Raw genomic sequence first — 19,228 nt, 5'->3', positions numbered from 1 at the left:
CTGGCCTGGGGAACAAGCACCTGCTGCCTCAGGGCCTTGTTACTTACTGTCCCCATCACCTGAAATACCTTCCTCCTACACCTCGCCAGCCTGGCTCCTTCTGGCCCTCCAGCCTATCCTCAGATGTTAGCTTATCAGAGTGGCCATCCATCTCACCTCGGAGGCCTTTCCTGACCCTTTCTTGGGCTCATTTCCTTCAGGGCACCCACCATTTTCTGAATTTATGCACCTTGTCTGCCTGCTTAGCCAGAGTGCTGTGCCACCAGGATAGACATGGCAGGTTTGGTTCATTTCCATGTCCTCAGTTCTTGGAGTGTATCCACCCTCACACACAGCACTGTTCTATTCGTGGGACGACTCTCCTGTGTACACGTGGATAGGAACCTTATTTCTCACAATGGATGAACGTGTGTGCAGCACAGCAGGTGAAACCCAGCCCCACCAAGTGAGCAGCACGACACCCCTATGATAAATAAATACTTTTTATTTTGCCTCTCACACAGTTCAAGAAAGCCAGGCATTGAGGACACTGGAGGAACACGTCCAGGGTGCAAGTGGCTGTTTGCCGAAGGACTGTTTGTTGACTAGGAAACCAGGGACTATGTTCGGTTGACGGGTGACACTATGTCATTACATGGTGACAACAGGTGTCTCTCATAAGGATTCACAGCAGCGGCTCCCTGGTGTGACAGGACCACTGAATTCCGCCCTACCTTTCCTCAGAGCCTCTCGGGTGAGCGGGGTTCCATGAACAATCATAAACTCAGTTTTTTAAAAAGATATTGGCTGTAGGTACTGGGGTTTGAACTCAGGGCCTCAAGCCTTCTAGGCAAGTGCTCTACTACTTGAGCCAAGCTTCCAGTGCTCAAACCCATTCTTTTAAAAATTAAAGTTAAATAAGTGGACAGTTTCTGTAAAACCTGAGTGGTGGGAATGAAGCCCTACAGCGAGTGGAGGGAGGTAAAGGCGGCCATCACACCGCAGTGTCCCACAGGTCTGGAGAGTGTTTTGGGGGCCAGGCAGGGGGAGGGGTGGATCCCATCAGAGTATGGTCCTCCACAGTGCTTGTAGAGCAATTGCTACCAATGGGATTTCATAAGGTATCAAGACTTTTTTCTGTGTTTTGCAGTACCGGGGCTTTGAACTCAGGGCCTACAACTTGAGCCACTCCACCAGCCCTTTTTTTGTGTGATGGGTTTTTTTCGAGATAGGGTCTCTCGAACTATTTTCCTGGGCTGGATTCAAACCCTGATCCTCCCGATCTCTGCCTCCTGAGTAGCTAGGATGACAGGCGTGAGCCACGGGTGCCCGGCTGAGACATTTTCTAAGGACTAAGAATCGCTACATTAAACGACATCTTTCCAGTGAGATCTTCCAAGACCCCTGCCAACATTTTTGGCTTCCTGGGATGGCTTGAGTAAAACTATACCCCGAGAGGCATCAAATGTCTGTAACTTAATAACGACAATTAATTCTCATTTTACACTATGTAGCTTCAAAAATGGCAAAACCGTTATAAAATCTTACTAGATAACACTGTCCGAAAGTGTACAACGGGACTGAAATTCACCAAATTTATAAAAACATTCTCATCGAGCACTTGATCTTATTCTGTTGACTTAACATTTCCTTTTCATCATTAAGCATGATGAGAAAGCAGCATAAACGAAGATTAAATAATCTAAAAGTCTTTCATACTGATCACTTAATCTTCTTAAAGCCTATATCTTCTGATTAAAAAGAAAACACTATTTTATGATGTATAGATAGATTTTAAAAACACTTTGCCTTTGGCATTACTAGAAAAAGGTATTTAAACTTTATACACTTTTCTCATGCTTCAAGAGGTGGACATGGTTGTGCATGCCTGTAATCCCAGCTCTTTGGGAGACAGAAGGATCAGGGTTCAAAGCCAGTCCAGGCAAAGTCGGTGAGACTCTATCTCAAAATCAAAATAAAAGGGCTGGGGGGCAAAGATCAAGAGTGCTTGCCTAGCAAGTTCAACACTCTGAGTTCAATCCCTGGTATCACAAATGAGCTTCAGTAGGATGAAATGGGGACCCACAGACTCTGCCGATGTGGGATTCTATCAACACCATCAGACTGTTGGCAAGGAACAAACTTTGTCACGCAGCCCATATAATTTTATCAGTCTCCCTTCCCTCTGAGGAAGAAAACAGATGGGATAAAAGTAATGAAATCATATTTCTTGACCTCTCTCTTCCAACATATAAACGGCTACTTGTCCTTGGAGGGTTGGAAGACGAGCTGTGCACCGGGCATTTCAGGGCTGGGCCCGTTATCAGAGGCAGTCTTGTAAGACATGGGGTGCACCTGACAGCACCGTGACAAGGGTGGGCCCCCTAAGTCACTGCCACATGCAGATCAGGGGTTGATTGGCCTCTGTGAAAAACGGTTTTGCATCAGCATGCCTGTACTCCCTGCAAACGCCATAAAATCCTGGACTTGCACTAATAATGAAACAAATGAGAAAGTGCTCGGTGCTCAGTACCACAAGCCAAATAACAGAGGTTCTCCAGAGACCACGAGTGCTTTCGGGAACTGGCGTGCGAAGGGATCCTCGTTCCCGTAAGGAGGTTGAGGAAGGGGACATTTGTAAAGGCTAAATGAGGAGGATTGTGTAAGCCATATTTGAAACAACCATCTTCGGCTACAAGCATGGATTACCAGGTGTCAGTCGAGACTGGACAGGCCATGTGGTCAGCCATCCTCACAGAAGTACTGTGTGAGGCTGCAGTGATCTTTGGACAAGGTTGTGCTTCTGGCAGGGTCTTTGGTGACCGTTTTTGGTGTTTCCAGTAGTTCTTGGTTTTGTTTGTTTAGTTTTTGAGACAGGTCTCCTTATGTAGCCCAGGCTGGCCTTGAACTAGGTATCCTCTTGCCTCTGCCTCCCAAGTACTGGGATTACAAGCGTGCATCACCACACCTGGCTCCATGATAGGTTATTTTTGCTTTTGTTTTTTAAAATCTTTTAAATCAGCATACATCAAGCCTCTCACCTTTCTTTTATTTAGTTATGTGTCAGGGTTTGACGCGTGAGACTCCATTTTTATTCTGATGACTTTCCTAGTACTATTCAGAGTAGAAGCCTGGAAAGAAAATGGGGCAGGCCCTGAGCTGGTGAGCTGCCAAAGCTCTAATCGACCGGAACAAATTGGACGGGGCAGGGCCTTGGTAGCGAGCATGTGACCGACGTTCTTCAGGTCCCCCCGTGTTGGAGTCATCTGGGGAACTTGCTCCAGTGCAGATCCGCTCAACAAAGCCTGCATCTAACCTCACAGAGCGGGTGCCCAGGCTCACTCCGGGAATCTGGTGTTTCTGATTCCCTTTCCTTGTCTTTTTTCTTCCAGTACTGGGGTTTGAATGCAGGACTTGCACCCTCAGCCATTCCACCAGTCCTTTTTTTTGTGATGGGTTTTTTCAGGATAGGTTCTCAAGAACTATTTGCCCAAGTTGACTTTGAACCAAGATCCTCCTGATCTCTGCCTCCTGAGTAGCTAGGATTACAGGTGTGAGCCAATGGCACCTGCTTGTTTTTGTTTTTGATAGAAGGTTTAGATAACTTTTACCCAGGCTGGCCTTGACCCTGGATCCTCCTATCTCTACCTCCTGGGTGGGTAGCTGGGATTACTGGTGCTCATATGCCACCACACCAAACGATGACCGATGACGGCCCCAGTGGTGAAGTCTTCCACATCTTCTGCACATGAATACTAAATTCAGCAGCATATCTGAAACACTGATGCAGTATGGAGTGTACAGGATCTAAAAATATGGCCTTTCCAGTGGTTTAAGCAGTGACAGATGAGCACAAGGGACTGAAATAAACTCATCCCTCTCCACGGTTTAATACATTTCACCTGTGCAGCTCAAATTGGCAACAAGAGGACAGAGCATAACCGAACATATGGCACCCAGCCATAGGCTATACATTTACAAAAAACAATATCCTACACGCTCAGGCTCCATAATGACGTGGAAACTTGCACTCTGAGGGCAGAATGCAGGTGGAAGGAGGACTGGCCTTGTGTTCATTCCTGTCCCCTAGGTGTGTGGGGGGTCCCCTCATTCTGAAATGGCTTCCCAGTCCCCAGGGCTCCAACAGACCCAACTTCTAGGTTCTCAGGTCCTCCTACTGACTCTCCCTGCTCATTCTCCCAAAGTGGTAGATAAGCCTCTGTGGGCTCTTGGAGGAATCTCTGCTCATCCCTTCTCCTCCTCCTCCTCCTCCTTTGTGGTGCTGGAGTTTGAACTCAGGCCCTTGCACTTGCTAAGCAGGTGCTCTACCACTTGAGCCATGCCTCCAGTCCATCTTGCTCTGGTTATTTTGGAGATGGGGGGGGTCTCATGAACTATGTGCCTGGGTTGACCTCTAACCTTGATCCTCCCGATCTCAGCCTCCCAAGTAGCCAGGATTACAGGCGTCAGTCACCAGCACTAGGCTGTAGTTGCACTTTTAAAGAGTAATACAAAAACCAGAAGGGTGGTATGCTTGACCCAACTTTTTAGAGAATTGAAAACCCCATTTTAAATAAATTGAAAATGCAATGAAATGTCAATACTTTTTTGCCTCATCCAGGGCTTGCTTGAGACCACATTTCCCCTTTTAAAATCACACACACAGAATCAGTGCACATTAGAGAAATCTCCGAAGTTATATACCTTTTTGACATGAACCCGTTCAAAAATACCAAGACACCAGTCACGATGAGTTCTTTCAGCCATTGGCTTGTGGTGGCTGGGGTGTCACAGCTTAAAGCTGGCATCTGGCAGAAGGAGCTTATTGACCGAGTTATGTTTCCTTTTTGTGTAATTCTGGCTCCGGAATCCGATACAGAGCAGCTGAGAAATAAATTATGTTGCTGAGGCTGAAAATCATGCACAGAAGAAGGGCTCCGGCTATCTGTGAGAAGGAGAAGGGCCTCGAGGTGGCCAGCAGCCACTCCTTCCTCAGAGTCTTGTCCAGAAGGATGGCCTCCATTTGCATGTGTGTAGCCAGGATCACACACACGTGGAACAGCTGGTGACTGTGACCTGCAGTGAACACATGGAAGGCGTGGAGATCGTCAGTCAAAAGGGAGGAAGGTGGTGTGGGGGGCTGGGTTTGAACTCAGGGCCACGCTGGCTAGGCAAGTGCTCTACCCCCTGGGGCCATGCCCCCAAGTCCTTTTGTTTTGTTCTGTTCTTGAGAACGGTTCTAGCTGACTTTAGCCTCATTAGCCTACAACTTGGAATCCTTCTGCCTCTACCTCCCAAGTCCACGCTGGCTCAGGAAGGGAGGATTGGTGTGTGGTGCAGCCCGTGGCGTGTACTCTAAAAACCGTGTGCCAAGTGAAAGAAGCCAGACACAGACCACATATGTGACTCTGTTTATGGGAACTGCTCAGAACAGGCAAAACCATAAAGACAGAGAAGAGAAAAACTCACTCAGAAAACTGCTGGTTTTCTTAAAATTACATTAAAAGTTATAATTGAAATGTGTCTACTTTATAAATATTTGTATTGTACCTAATATTTTTAGGTATCAGTTTTTAGTTATTAAATGACTGTACTATGTTGAGCTTAATAAAGAATTTATGCAGAAAAAAATACCCAGAGAGATTAATGGTTGCCTTGAGCAGGGCAGAATAGGGAGTCACAATGTATGGACAAGAGGGAGTTTACTGGGGTGATGAAAATGTTCTAAAATGATTTTTGGTAAAAAATCAGTTGGTACATTTACTAAATTGCCAATTAGTAAATTTACTAAAAGTATCACTGAATCATTTACTCGACATTGGGATATTATTTCACCTGTGAAATACACCTCAATACATTTATTTTTAAAAGCAATATAAGAAAATTACAGAGACCACCAGAGCAAAAATTCACTTTTAAGCCAACTTATCCACCAGCCTCAGTTTCCAGATGAAAAAGCCAGGTGCCAAGTTCTGCCAGAGGCCATTTCTTTAGCGCTTGCTCAGATTCTGACATCAACACCAAAGGAGAAGCTGACCAGCTTTTCTGATGGCCCCCTTACCAAGTGACCCTCTCCCTGTGCTGGTTACTCAGAGATGCGACCAGGGCTCCTCTTCCCTGATGACATACCTGACCTGCTCACCCCTCTCATCCACAGAGACATGCAGGTTTGGAGGCTGGTGAGACAAGGGGTACAAGGCCCAGTGTCAGGGACTGCTTTGGGCAGTGACCCAGGAGTAGAAAGAGAAGGGCACACGTGTGATAGGCTGAACTGTGTCCCTGGAAATTTCATATGGTAAAGTCCTAACCCCAGCAGCTGGGAATGTGACCATTGTAGGGGAGACGGTCTTTATAGTAACAAGGAGGTCACTAAAGTGGTGTCCCTATAAAAAAGGAGATTAGGACATAGTAGGGCAGGGGATGTGGCTCAAGTGGTAGAACACCCTGAGTTCAAATCCCAGTACCATCCCCTCCCCCAAAAAAAGACATAAACGGGCACCTACATGGAGGGATGCTTGCATGGAGACAGAGGAAAGGACACCCAACTATGGTCAAGGAGAGTAGCCTCAAGAGAGACTCCTGCCTACACCCTGATGACAGTTCCTTCCTGAGGTTCAGGCCACCCTGTCTGTGGGACTTGTATGTCAGCACCAACTAACTAAGGCAGCAGGAAGTGAGGTAAGGATTGTCTTTCAGTGAAAACAAGTTCCATCTTGCACCCCCTCAACCTATCCCATCCCAGAAGCATGCAATAAATGTGTCCTAGGAGCCACCCTAGGACTCACAAATCTGTGTGTGATACAGCAAAGTGGCTTTTCCTACAGCTAAGAGCCGCACTCCTCAAAGACACAGGACCAAGCAGACAGCACACCGGCCTCCATTAGGGTGAGAGGTAAAAGACAGACGGGTCACCAGTGTTGGGTTGGGTGATCCGAGATGGCCACAGTGGCTTTGACAGTCCCACCCAGCAGGCCTTGGGGAGCTTCTTGTTGGCCAAGGCTAATTCCCACACAGGCAGGGGACACTTCAGGGGGATTCCCACCTCCTGCAGAGTGAGTTACTTAAGACAAAGACTGTGAGGAGTGGAGTAGGAGAAGCCTATGAGGACCTTAGCACAGTTGTACTCAATGTCCTGCAGGCTGACTGTGGCACAGCCCCAGCCACAGAATAGGGCCAGAGTAAGATGCAGAGCAGCTGCTTTTCCTAAGATGTTTATGTCAAGTAATCTGTAGGCTGAGATTTGGCACAGCCCCAGCTGCAGAAGAGAGTGAGAAGATGAGATGCAGCTCAGCTGCTTTCCTCCGTTGTTTAAGGCAGGTGTCTCCTGTTACAAAGGCCCCTCCCCGAGAACCATTGCTCCACCTCCTTGTTTACCACTGGATATAAAAGATTCTCTGAAGGAGGACACGAGGCTTTTGGATGGGGGGAGGCTTTTGGATGGGGGGGTTTTTGGCTGAAGGGAAATTGCTAGAGGAAGATTGCTGAAGGGGGATTGCTGAAGGGAGGACTGCTGAAGGGAAAAGAATTGCTGAAGGGGAATTGCTAAAGAGCAGTTGATAGAATTATTTGGCAGCTTGCAAGGGGACTGCTGCTGTCGTTTGTCTGCAAGTCTAAGGGCCGAGGCTTTAAGAAAGCTAACAAGAGAACATGGGACAGAGCAAGTCTGCACCGAAAACTTTATACATAGGCTTTAGAAAAGCCAAGCTACAGAAAAGCTAAGAGAAAACATGGGACAGAACAAGTCTAAGGAAAGAGACTTTAAAGAATAGAAGATGAGACTTTAGAAGTGAGGTTTTAAAGAGTAGAAAGAAGAAAGACTTTAGAAGCAAGGTTTTAAAGAACTATAAAGGAGTAAGGCCTTAAAGAATTAAGATAGAGAAAAGAAGCAGAGTAAATGAAGAGAATAATAGAGAAAAGAAGCAATGAGGCTGTTGTGCATTTCCATCTGAGCACCCAACACCCCTGGCCCCAACTTTCTGTCTGTCTGTCTATCCTTTGTCCTTTCTGCATCTCCCGTCATTCCCAGTTAGGCCCAGTTAGGTTCAATAATAACCAGGAGTGAAAGAAAGCTGGCTTTACAAGACCTTAAAATTTCTTGTTGAGGATCTGTCATAGCTGCTGTCTGGCAAATCCCCACCCCACTCCACCCCTGGAGTTTTTCTGCTCTGTACCAAGAGGGTGAAGCAATGAAACAGTGACAAGCCAGAGTGCTGGCAAAAATAATGCCATTGGTTATTTTCCCTGCAGCCCTCCCCAACCTTCACCTCCACCCAGCTCCCTTCCCAAGACGGGACTGGGGAGTGGATGGGTTGGCAGGCTCCAGGCCCCTCCAGCGCCCGGTCTCTCCTCCTCCTCTAGCATTGTGCTAGCTACAACCCCTCCAGGAGAACTCAAGAAGAAAGAGATGAGATTCTACAGGTCACACAAAATCTGAACACATAGCTTAGGTGGGAGGAGGCAGAACTCAAAGGACTGGACCTGGAGAGAACCAGGGTGCTTGTGTGGTGGGAACAATTAATGGTTCCCAAGGTAGTTCTTTAAGGAACTCATACTCCAAAGGCTTGTCACCTTTTCCAGCAGTGACCCAAGGCTGCCTTCCTCCCAGTGGGTCTCAGAGCTGGGGTGGTACAGTCCACAGAGTCCTAGACAGAGAGCCCTCCCAGCAGGTGTGGCCCCTCCTGCTCTCACACCTTGGCCTGCTCAGTGAGAGAGCTCAGCTTCCTGGAGCAGCATAGGGCCTCTGTGTGTGCTGTGTGTTGTTCCTGGTTCAGGAAGTCTGGGTGGGTCCCAGGTGACACTGCTGCTCATGGGAACACACTTGAGAACCATTTCTCTACCACAACCCCAGCCCCTCTACCCACCTGTATAGGACACACCCTTTCCTCTCCTCTGCACAGCCCCCTGCTGTTTGGGACCCTGGGTGCCATCTGTGGCCTGTCTTCCCTCTTCCTCTCCATGGCCGCTTGTTACTTTTACTGAGTGATGGGACCCTAGGTTCTAGGTACCAATAGGACCATCATCTTTGGAATGCCTCATGGCCCCTGTGTTGCCTGCTCTCCATCCTCCCCACTCCTACCTGGCAGTGCACTGGTGACACACATCCTGATCTCTGTCAACTGGCAATGTCACTCACCCAGACAGCTCCCTCAAGAATTGCTTCTTTCTCTGCCTCTACAGCTGCCCTCCTCCTTGTCATCCCCTCCCACTCTGCAGCCACATGCACTGGTGTCAGGATGACCCTCCCGTCCAAGAGGACCACCTCCCACTCACCAATGTAGTCAAAGCGTCCAGGGGCCAGGCACTCTGGCAGGTGTGCAGAATATAGGAAAGAGGCCAAGAGTGTCATGGCCATGTGTCTCTGATGGTACAAGATGGCTTCGTTCCCTGCACTCTCCCCTGGGAACAGGAAGAGCTGCGGGGATTTAAAGAAACAGAAGGCCTTGAGAAGACTTCAGGCAGGATTCTCAGCAACCTGGCAAGACCCACACAGCTCAGCACATGGGCAGGTCCAGGCCTCATCTCCTCAGGTCTGCAGCCTGAAGGAGGGATGCTCAGGGAGGAAGAAGAACAGGAGAAGGAGGAGGAAGAGAAGGGAGGATGGCAGGGAGAAGAAGAAGAGTAGGAGGAGGGAGAGGAGGAGAAGGGCACCAGTGGTGGCTTACACCTGTAATCCTAGCTACTCAGACAGAGATCAGGAGGATCATGGTTCAAAGCCAGCCTGGGCAAATAGTTTGTGAGTCCCTATCTCAAAAAAAAAAAAAAAAAAAAACCCTTCACAAAAAAGAGTTGGTGGAGTGGCTGCAGGTATAGGCCCTGAGTTCAAGCCCCAGTACCATGAAGAAGAAGGAGGAGGAGGAAAAAGAGGAGGAGGAAGAGGAGGAGGAGGAAGAGGAGGAGGAGGAAAAATAAGAGAAAAGGAAAGGGAAAGAGAAGAAAATTCTTTCTGGGGGAGTTAGGAGAAAGGGGTCTATTTGCACCTGAACTCACTTCTGAATCCCAGCCACTGACCAATGCTACTGACTATGGCTCTGAACTATGCACAAATATTAAGCATGGCTTCACACTGCTCCGGAGTTAAGGGCGGTGTTTGCGTTATTGTCATTACTGCTGAGGACGCCAGACCTTGCCCTTTACACACTCCATTCACCTGAGTCTCCACAATGACCTCAGCAGCTCTGTCTCTCCATTGTGCAGAGCAGAAACATGAGCCAGGGAGTGACTTTCAAACCACAAACAATCAGTGACGTTGGGATCCGAACCCAGGCAGGCCAATTCCAGAATCAACGTCACCATTTAGAATGAGACCTCCCCTCCCCACTGCCCAGCTGTTGATGCAGCTGTGGGCCAGAAGCACAGAGCATGGCAGCCATGCAGGCCGCAGGGTTGGGGCTGTGTGATCCAGGGTGCACTGTCCTGGCTCAAGTCTGCTCCAGGATGGAGTGAAAGGAACAGGCTGCATCCCCAGCTCAAGGTCTCCCCCAAACCCACCTGGGGAAGTACAGAGCAAGTCTTCAACTGCCCTTCCGTCCCCACACTCCCAGGTCTTGCCATCTGGGCCTCGTGCACTGCTCCTGGGAGAAGCCCACTCACAGGCATTGCCGTGTGCCAGCATTGCTGAGACCATCGGAGCCCATGTGTCAGATGGGGAAACTGAGGCCTTGAGAGGCAACTGCACTGCCTGAGATCACTTGGCCAGTGAGCAGCGGGACCAGAATTTGGACGCAGGCCCACCCAATCTGAGAGTGTATGGAGTTTCCTTTCCGTGGTCTGTCACTCCCACCTCAACCCTCCTCCCACCTATCCTGTCCAACCTTCCTCCAAACCCTTTCCTGCAACACCAGTGTGATACATTTATTGGTGGTAGCATATGACAATGATATGACAATGGATATTGACACCCACTGGCACTTGGCATGTCGCCTCCTTTAATTTTCCTCACAGACCCAGTGGTGTTCCCATCCTGCTTGGTTTATAGATGAGAAAAATAAAGACATGGCGATCTTGCCCACTGACCAGCAGGGGGCACTGGAGCTTTGCCTCCAGAGCCCAGTCTCGCTCTCGCTACCAAAGCCCAGGCTGCTGCTCTACCCGGCTCTGATTGCTCCTGAGATGCCTCTAAGGCCTCTGTGTTTGACACTCTAACCATTCTGCAGGTGCCATCAGGGTGGCACCTACATCCCAACTCCTGCATGTCCTGTGGTGCCCAGCATGGTGACTTGACCCCCAGGTGGCAGAGGGGAGTCACAGCAGGGTCTTACCCTGTAGAAGATGGGGAGGGTGTCCCAGGCATAGGGGTAGGCAAAGGCAAGGATACGAAGCAGCTTGCACAGCCGGGGCTTCTGGATTTCCAGAAACCTGGAAGGGAAGAAAGGGAAACACAGAGTTTGAGGAATTACAGTGCGTGAGCACGCGCGCACACACACACACACACACACACACCAATTAACAGATGACAATCACATTCACACCACCTCCTGAGGCAGTGCTTCTTCACCAGCGTCTTCCACGTCCCCTGTCCCAGTGGAAGAGGCAAAACCTCAGATGCGATCGGGTGTCTGGAGAAACTGGCCCTGAAGCCGTGAGCAGCAACGGTATCCAGACCAAGCTGGGAGGGGCTGGGCGAAAGCCCTGTATGGACCGACTGACCTAACTGCTTTTGTGTGTGTGTGGAACTGGAGTTTGAACTCAGGGGTTTGCACTTGCAAAGTCTACACTGTACCACTTGAGCCACACCTCCAGTCCATTTTGCTCTGGTTATTTTGGAGATAGGGTCTCCCAAACTATTTGCCTGGGCTGTCCTGGAATGGTGATCCTCCCAATGTCAGCCTCCCTGGTAACTGGGATTACAGGTATGAGCCACTGGTGCCTGGCTGACTGAACTGCTTTTAATGCCCAGTTACCACCAGGACCCTGGGACAGGTGACACTGGCACAGACCCTGGGGTCACGGTCTGCAGAGGTCAAGGAGCAAACCATTGGTTCAAGTGGATGGATATCACACAGGGATGCCAGACTAGGGAAACTGATTAATATGAGGTCTTTCCTTCCATACTTCATCACTTCCCCCATCTGCCTCCAATGCAAAGACAAAGGAAGCCAGCATTGACTCAAGCCTTGCTGACTGGTGCAGAGAGAGGTGAGGCCTTGCGCAGGGCTGTGACAGCGCCCCCTCTGGCCTGGAGAGAGGTGGCAGTTAGTTGAGTGTGTGGGAGCAGGACAGCACAGATGGCTGGACACCAGGAGACACAGACAGGCAAGGAGACGCCATACAAAACCACAGCTCTGAGCAGAGACTTGAGTAAGGAAGTGCTCGTGCCCTGGCAGGGCTGCCAGGGCCGGGTGGCAGGGGAAGCACCCAGTTCAATGTTACAAGGCACAGGCAGGGCTGGGTTCTCCCTCAGCAGCCCCCACATGGTGGTGTCCAGAGGTTCAGCACTGAACCCATGGGGGCTGCTCTGCTGCAGTCCCCAGAGGCAATAGACACACAGGGCCCCTTGGTCTTCGCTATGCACTCCTGGGGGGCCTATGTCCTGTGCCAACCCTACCTCTGCTCCCCAGATCCTCTCTCCCAGCCCAGCATCTTCCTTCCTTCTTTCCTCCCTCCCTCCCTCTCTCCCTCCTTCCCATCCTCCCTCCCTCCCTCCTTTCCTTCCTGACAGCGCCCCCTGACAGTGTTTTGCAATGTAGCCCAGACTGGCCTCGAACTCCTGATCCTCCTGCCTCTGTCTCCTGGGTTCTGGGATTATAGGCATGTGTCACCATGCCTAGCAAAAATCCTGCCTTTTCTCCCTCAGACACCATCTGCTGCTCCTGTCCAGGCTCTCCCACCTCAAAGGCTCATGCTGCCTATGGCAGGAAAGCCACCTTCCTACACACCTGCCTCCGTCTAAATCCTCGGTAGGGAACCTGTGACATCTGGGCTGAGGGAGAACCTTCTGAAATGGCAGACCTGCATGTCTGAGGACCAGTCGTCAAGTCTGTGTCTGCCCTGTCTTCAGGGCAGCTGGGCAAAACCAGCCTGCATGGGAAACCCTGTTTCAGGAGAGAGGGGGCCACTGTGGGCCCTGGGAAGTGCACAGTTTCAGGACAAGCTCCAATTTTGCTCAACCCTCCTCCCACCAGCAGGTTTATTCTTTCCTCACCGCCTGTCAATCAGGAGCCAGGGGGCAGGGTCTGGGCGCAGAAGGAAGAGGGCACCAAACAAGAACCACAACGTCCAGATGAGGGCAGGCAGCGGAGCAGGGGAATTACACAGAGAAGAACACTGGGTTCCAGATCCCGACTCCGCCCTTCATAACCCTCTACCTGTAGCAGATTACTTCATTGTGCTGTGCTGAGAAGCCCCACGTGTGACCTAAGGTCAGTGGCTGTCCCTTCCTCACATCGAAAGGTGTTTAGAGCGATGCCCAGTTACTAAAGGCAGCTTTGAAAAAGCTGGGTGTGGGGGCTCCACTCCCCCACCTTCCTGCCTTAGATCTCTGTACACCAGACACTAGGAACTGGGAGGAATCTGGGTAGTTTGCTGGGGCCAAGTGACTTAATAATAAGCATTGCCAGGATTTAACTCAGGGCCATCCCGAGTGTCACACTGCCCCTGCCTGTCCCCAGCAGGCCCAGCCTCCATCTTTCCCCCAAGAAGCCACACTCCCACGACCCCAGGGACCAGGGTACCTGCCTCCACTGCCTTCTCAATCTACCCGGCAGACATGGCCCCCGTGTGTGGAAACCACCTGCCACACAGAGACAAACTCATAAAGCGTTCTCCTCACGGCCACCTGCACACCTGTGCACAGACACTCCCTGTGGCCACTTGCACACGAAGAAACCTGCCTCTGGCTGGCGAGGGCTGTCCCCCAAAGCATGAGTTTCCTGCAACTTGAGACAACATGTCGCCAGGCCTGATAAAGTGCTTCCCCAGGGGAAAACGGACCAGCATCTCCAGCTGCAAAGCCGAGTCTACAGGGAGAAAAAAAGGAGAAAAAGCAGAGCAGGAGAGAGACAGCAACAGAGGCAAAAAGGCAGAAGAGCCAGACCTAAGCTTCCGCCCACTACCAAGATGCAATTCCATCACCAGCCACAGAGTGTCGCCACAGTCAGAGATTCTAGGAGTCAGCAGCCAGGGCCAAAGAATCCTCCAAACCACCCCAGGTCCCTGAAGCGTCCAAAGTCAGGCCTGCTTATGGCCTCCCTGCACTCCAGCATTGAGGGGCCAGGTTGCAGGGAGCCTGGCACCCCACCAGAAGTTGGCTGAGGAAACACTGGTTTGTGGAGAGCCTCCCTTAGAACAAGCTGGGAGGACTAGCAACTGGGGTTCTGAAACCACTGCCTGAGCTATGGGCACTTGGAAAAGGCATTCCCTGAGGGTGTGCCCATACACATGCGTTCTGTGTCCTACTTTGGAAAATCACAAGAAGTAGGGTATTCCTACATGTGGACCCCTGGCCCAGGCAGCACTGTGCCATGTGACTGAGGCTCCCTGGCCTCCATACGTGTCTGCGAACCAAGCCTGCTGAGCCTCTGTGCCAGTGCTGGCCCCCAGCCCCTTCCAGGCCAGCTCATGCCCTCGCTATCACTGCAGTTAGCTCCTGGTGAAGCTTGCTCTTCACTGGGATAAACACTCTCCTCTCCTCACTGACCACGGGCACACTCAGCATCTTTGTCAAAAGAGGTCTACACTGGATGTGCTAGATGGACGATGTACAGTGACAGGCAATGTACATCCAGCACCATAAATAACACTGCCACAGGAGTGAGGAGGCCTCACTGGGTTCGTTGGCAGGGGGCGGGTGCCCACTGGCTAGGGCCTCAGTCACTACCACACAGAAAGGATGCTCATTTTCTCAGCTCCCTCTCCAGTGCTACAGCATGGGAAGGCCCCACCTCGGCAGTAGGTGACACACCAGGAGGGCCATCAGGGCAGAAGCCAAGCCCAGGGAGATCACAGTCCTTCAGGAGCAAAGGGCTGGTTCTCAGAGGACACAGGGGGTACTCCAAGTCTCCAGCCAGCCCCCGGCCCCTCTGCAGCCATTCCCCACTTGTAGGCTGCAACTCCTCACTGCTTCAGGGCACCTGTGCCCTTGTCCACCTGCTTGCTTTGCTTAGAAGTCCCCTTCTCTTCAGTTGTATCCCTCCACCTCAGTCCTGAGGCCACTTCTCCGGGCTCTGTGTATCCAAGCAGGTGTCATTTTGCATCTGTACTATTGCTTCCATTACGCTTTGTCCTGTGACACCTTTAAGGAAATAGGACACTGCGATCTGCCTTTTCTTTCTGAACCGGGTGCCCTTCAAGGACAAGGATGGTCACTCCCTCTGCCCAGCTTTCCCAGCTCTTCACATGGTACATGGAGCCTGGCCAGCCCATGAGAAATGTTGGGTGGGTGGACAGGTGGATAGATGGATGGATAGCCACAGATGTGCTTCACACAGAGACAAATAACCTGTTTCATTAACAAGGGAAGAAGCCCCCAAATGTGCTCACACAGAAGATTCCTAGTCCAGGTGTCAAGGAAGTTCTTCTGCACATACCCGGCATGCCAAATGCAGAAGACCTGTCCACATCTACATCCACCATCCCTGCACGATCAGAGAGGACTTCCGGTTATCCCCGGGGCTTACAGGTGATTTGGGGAGCTTACAAAGAAAGCAGCAAGTGTTCCAGGAGTCTGCATTCTGAGTTATTGGGGAAGCAGTCTTGGCCTGTTAACTTGGCTACTTCCATAACCAGAAGTCACCTCTGCCTCCCTCCCTCTAATCCTAATCACCAGAGCCACACGGTCCCTAGGAGCCAAGTACACAGGGGCAGTGATTGGTCCAGCTCCAGGTGTGTTTAGGCTCCTGAGCCAGGCACTAGGCAACCAGGACATACCCCACCTCTTTTGGATTGCCCTTCCTTTTTTTAGGTGCTAGGCATAGAACCCAGGGCCTCATGCACGCTAGGCAGGCACTCCACCACTGGGCCAGTCCCCAACCTCTCACCATTACTGTGCGTACTGCCCCTTGACTCACAACTGCCTCTGGGCCACCGGTACGGTCCCCACAGCTCCCAACCTGGCCAGGAGGCTGAGCTTTGTGAAGAATTTTAATCTCCAGAGTCTTCAAGGAGCTAGCAAGGAGGACATAATATCCTCGAGACAGCTGGTTCAATTTCCTGACCCCACGGGTGGACCCTGCTTCCTCACAGCTTTAGGGAATCTCTGTGATTTCCAGGACGAGAGCCTCACCTCGGGCCCCCAGGAATTCGCCACGGATGAAGTCACACAAAACCCAATGCTCAGCCAGCCGGCCCTGTGCTTCCACAGCCACCCGCCAGCCTCAGGGCTGTTGGACGGAGGACAGGTTGGGGCAAATGTTGCAGATGCTGTTTAAGAACCTATCCTCCCGCATGTAAAAAAGGCAAAACAAAACAGAACAAAAACTCGTTTATCAGGTTTGTGAAATGTGCCTACAGGTCCTCAGTCCCACAGAATGCAAGTGTCACACAGAGGAAGCTGGGACCAAAACCCGCCCTGGGGAAGTCACAAGGCACACCTCACCCTCCCCGTTCCTCCCTGGGGACGGTCAGCAAAGGGCTGCAGGGGCTTCCTAGGATTGTGGTTGGGGATATGGGGGACTCAGGTGAAACCTGCCAGCTTCCCTCACACCTTTACGGATGCGATGCCGCAGCAGGTGCTGACTGGACAAGGCCGTCACCTGGAAGGTTTCCCAAGTCACTCAGCTTTTGCCTATTCCCTTGGGCATTTTTGCTGAATAAACTAGCATAACTGTTCCTGTGGCAACACTTCTCACACTCACACCCCAAGGAGGAGAAAACACTGGGATCTAGAGGCAGCGAGCTGGGGGTGAGTGACGGCGAGGGGGCGGGGTGAGGCAGACATCTGAGCATCATTCACCCCCACCTCCGTACACCTTAGGGCAGGTCCACTCCATCCCTAAGTAACCTCCTCTTCCCAGGCTTGTGCAAGGCGTCCTGGGCATGTTATCTGGGGTCTCACATCCATATCTGTTGCCAAAGTGAAGTTAAGGAAGTGCCTTGCCTAGCAATAGACTGGCTGTGTGACTTCAGGGGCCAGTGCAAAATCAAAGTGCAAACTCAAAGTGCAGGACACTCTTGTTCAAACATTATTAAGGTTTTCAGAGCATTTAAGCAAGTGTGGGCTTTCATAACAAATGGCCCTGTGTGGCTGCAAAGGTGACATCCATGGTACCCAGTCACAGGGGCTCCACCCAGAAAAGGCCCCGGCTCCTGGGGCCCTTCCGCAGAGCCTGTCTCTTCCACGGACCCCCACATGCCCGTGGGCACTCCTCATCACCCACCAGCGCTCACAGCCCCCCGTACCTGGAGTAGCAGGAGAGGCCGGTACTCAGGATGGTATTCAGCACAGCTAGTGCCACATAATAGTCGCGGAAAGTGGTGTGCACCAGGGCGTCAGGGAACGTGTATGCAGAGTAGGCGATAGCTGAGCCTGGGAAGGAAAATGCAGTCTTGAAGACGAAGCCAGGCCTTGGTGCAGTGTGGACCCCTGGGACAGACTGGCCCCTGCTTCTGTCTTAGCCCTCATCCCCCCAGACCCTCTCAGGATGTCTTCCCCTTGCTTCTCTGTCCACCCAAACTTTATCCTAAGAATTAATGGCATTCCTCCCTGAACTTAAGCTTCAAACCCAGGCAGTTTCGTGGCAGAGGCCTCAATTCTAATCATGTAGGTACTGCCCCTGACAACAGCCCAGTACACTCAGCTTTCCTCTCACACCTGCCCGAGGACAGGCACTCCCCAGGGAAGATCAGTAGACCAGTGCTGGGGGTGGGGAAGACCCTCACTGAGGACAGGCATGTCCTGGGGAGTGGCTAGTGAAGCTGGGTGAGGGATGTGTTCTAGGTTTAGGGGTCTGACAGAGCCTGTCTGAGGACCTTCTAGAAACCTACCTACCGAAGCTTTTATTTGAAAGAGCAGGAGAGGGGACTGTCCTTTGCAAAGGAGCTAGGACCGCTCAACTACAAGAGGGCTCCTGGGAGAAGTGACCAGCAGGCCTGTCAGCCTGGGACCTAGGGTCACCTGTTATTCCAAGGCATCAAGAGCTGTGGTGTCTGAGGCTGACACAGGCCTCGGCCACCCAGATCAGCCTCTGCCTTTTCTCCTCTCAGCATGTGGGTCCAGTGAGCCACGGGCAGAAGGGCTGAGCGTGGACCTTCTGCTGCCTGTCACTCTTTCCACAGCAGCAGGCCGCCTATAGGGTTTTACCTGGGAACCACTCCAAGGGACAGAGTAACCCTTCTTCAGGCCTGATACCAGGGGAGACCCCTTGTCTGGACCAGGATGTTTTGGCTCAGCGGGTTCTAATGGCAGCCAAGGTGTGCACCAAATTCTGTGGGCAACACAGGGGCAAGGGAGCCTCTGATCCGCCCAAAGCTACAGCAGGAAGCAAACCTGACCAGAGCCTGGATACAGGGCAGAGCAGCAGGTGGATTTGCTGACCTTGGTCCCCTCCTGGATGTTGAGGCTGAGGTGGTATCTCTGATAGGTGCCTGAGGCAGGGAGGGCTGTCCAAGGAGTGGAAGAGATGCAGCACTGGATGCCAGGCTAAGGAAAGGGAACTTCCTCCCACAGGCAATAGGGAGTTACAAAAAAATTTGGGAATGAAGCATCAGGATGACCAAAACCTAGTGAAAGTGCATAGGAGACCCGGAGTGAGGAACAGCTGGATACCAGGGAGGAAGCTGAAGCAAGTGCCACCCTCAGGGTGGGAGGGGGGAGGAGGGTGGCTGGAAGATGGCTGGGGAGCCGAGGTAGAACCCATCAACTGCCTAGACCTTCCTTCCCTGTTTTCCGAACACTGCTCCACTCCCAACACTGGGCTGCAGGCTAGAACACGAACTGTGAAAGCCATCGTTGTCCCCCGTGATTGTTCCCAGCTGGTGTGGGGTAGGCACAAGCTGAGAGCAGAGCTAGAATGGAGGAGGCTGACTCAGAGTTGGGGACAGGGAGGAGGGTCACAGGGCAGGGGTTCTGAGGATCTCAGGGTAGGGAAGAGGCGGAGGGGATGGCAGAGGTAATGGTGCAGAGAAGGGAGATGGTGGTGACACGAGGCGCTGTGCACAGGGAGCTAGTGCGGGGTGCAGGACAGTGCAAGGCAGTAGCTGACCCTGTACACTGAGGTTCTGACCCTGGCTCTGCCATTTCCATTCAGTACGACCTGGCAGACACCTTCACCACACCTCATTCCCCTCAGCTACAGCACAAGTGAACACCATGCCT

At 51.6% G+C, this 19,228-nt stretch overlaps 1 protein-coding gene across 6 annotated transcripts in view; it reads right to left on the bottom strand.

The window, feature by feature from the left end:
- Nucleotides 1-468: 468 nt before the first annotated feature.
- Paqr5 (progestin and adipoQ receptor family member 5) overlaps nucleotides 469-19,228 on the bottom strand; it is a 73,935-nt gene continuing 55,175 nt past the window's right edge. For 3 of the 6 annotated variants that reach the window (XM_074062031.1, XM_074062034.1, XM_074062035.1), the window contains 4 exons: nucleotides 17,314-17,440; nucleotides 13,762-13,934; nucleotides 11,238-11,334; nucleotides 469-5,055 (listed from right to left, as the gene is read on the bottom strand). In XM_074062031.1, the coding sequence (XP_073918132.1) occupies nucleotides 4,593-5,055; nucleotides 11,238-11,334; nucleotides 13,762-13,934; nucleotides 17,314-17,440 (860 nt within the window). In that variant the 3' untranslated portion in view covers nucleotides 469-4,592. Of the gene's footprint in view, nucleotides 5,056-9,249; nucleotides 9,392-11,237; nucleotides 11,335-13,761; nucleotides 13,935-17,313; nucleotides 17,441-19,228 lie in introns of all 6 variants that reach the window. The other 3 variants (XM_074062033.1, XR_012444059.1, XM_074062036.1) reach the window with 3 other exon arrangements.

Source organism: Castor canadensis, chromosome 19 (assembly GCF_047511655.1).
Source record: "Castor canadensis chromosome 19, mCasCan1.hap1v2, whole genome shotgun sequence".
NCBI classification, from domain to species: Eukaryota; Metazoa; Chordata; class Mammalia; order Rodentia; family Castoridae; genus Castor; species Castor canadensis.
This window is presented reverse-complemented; position numbering and strand designations above follow the sequence as displayed.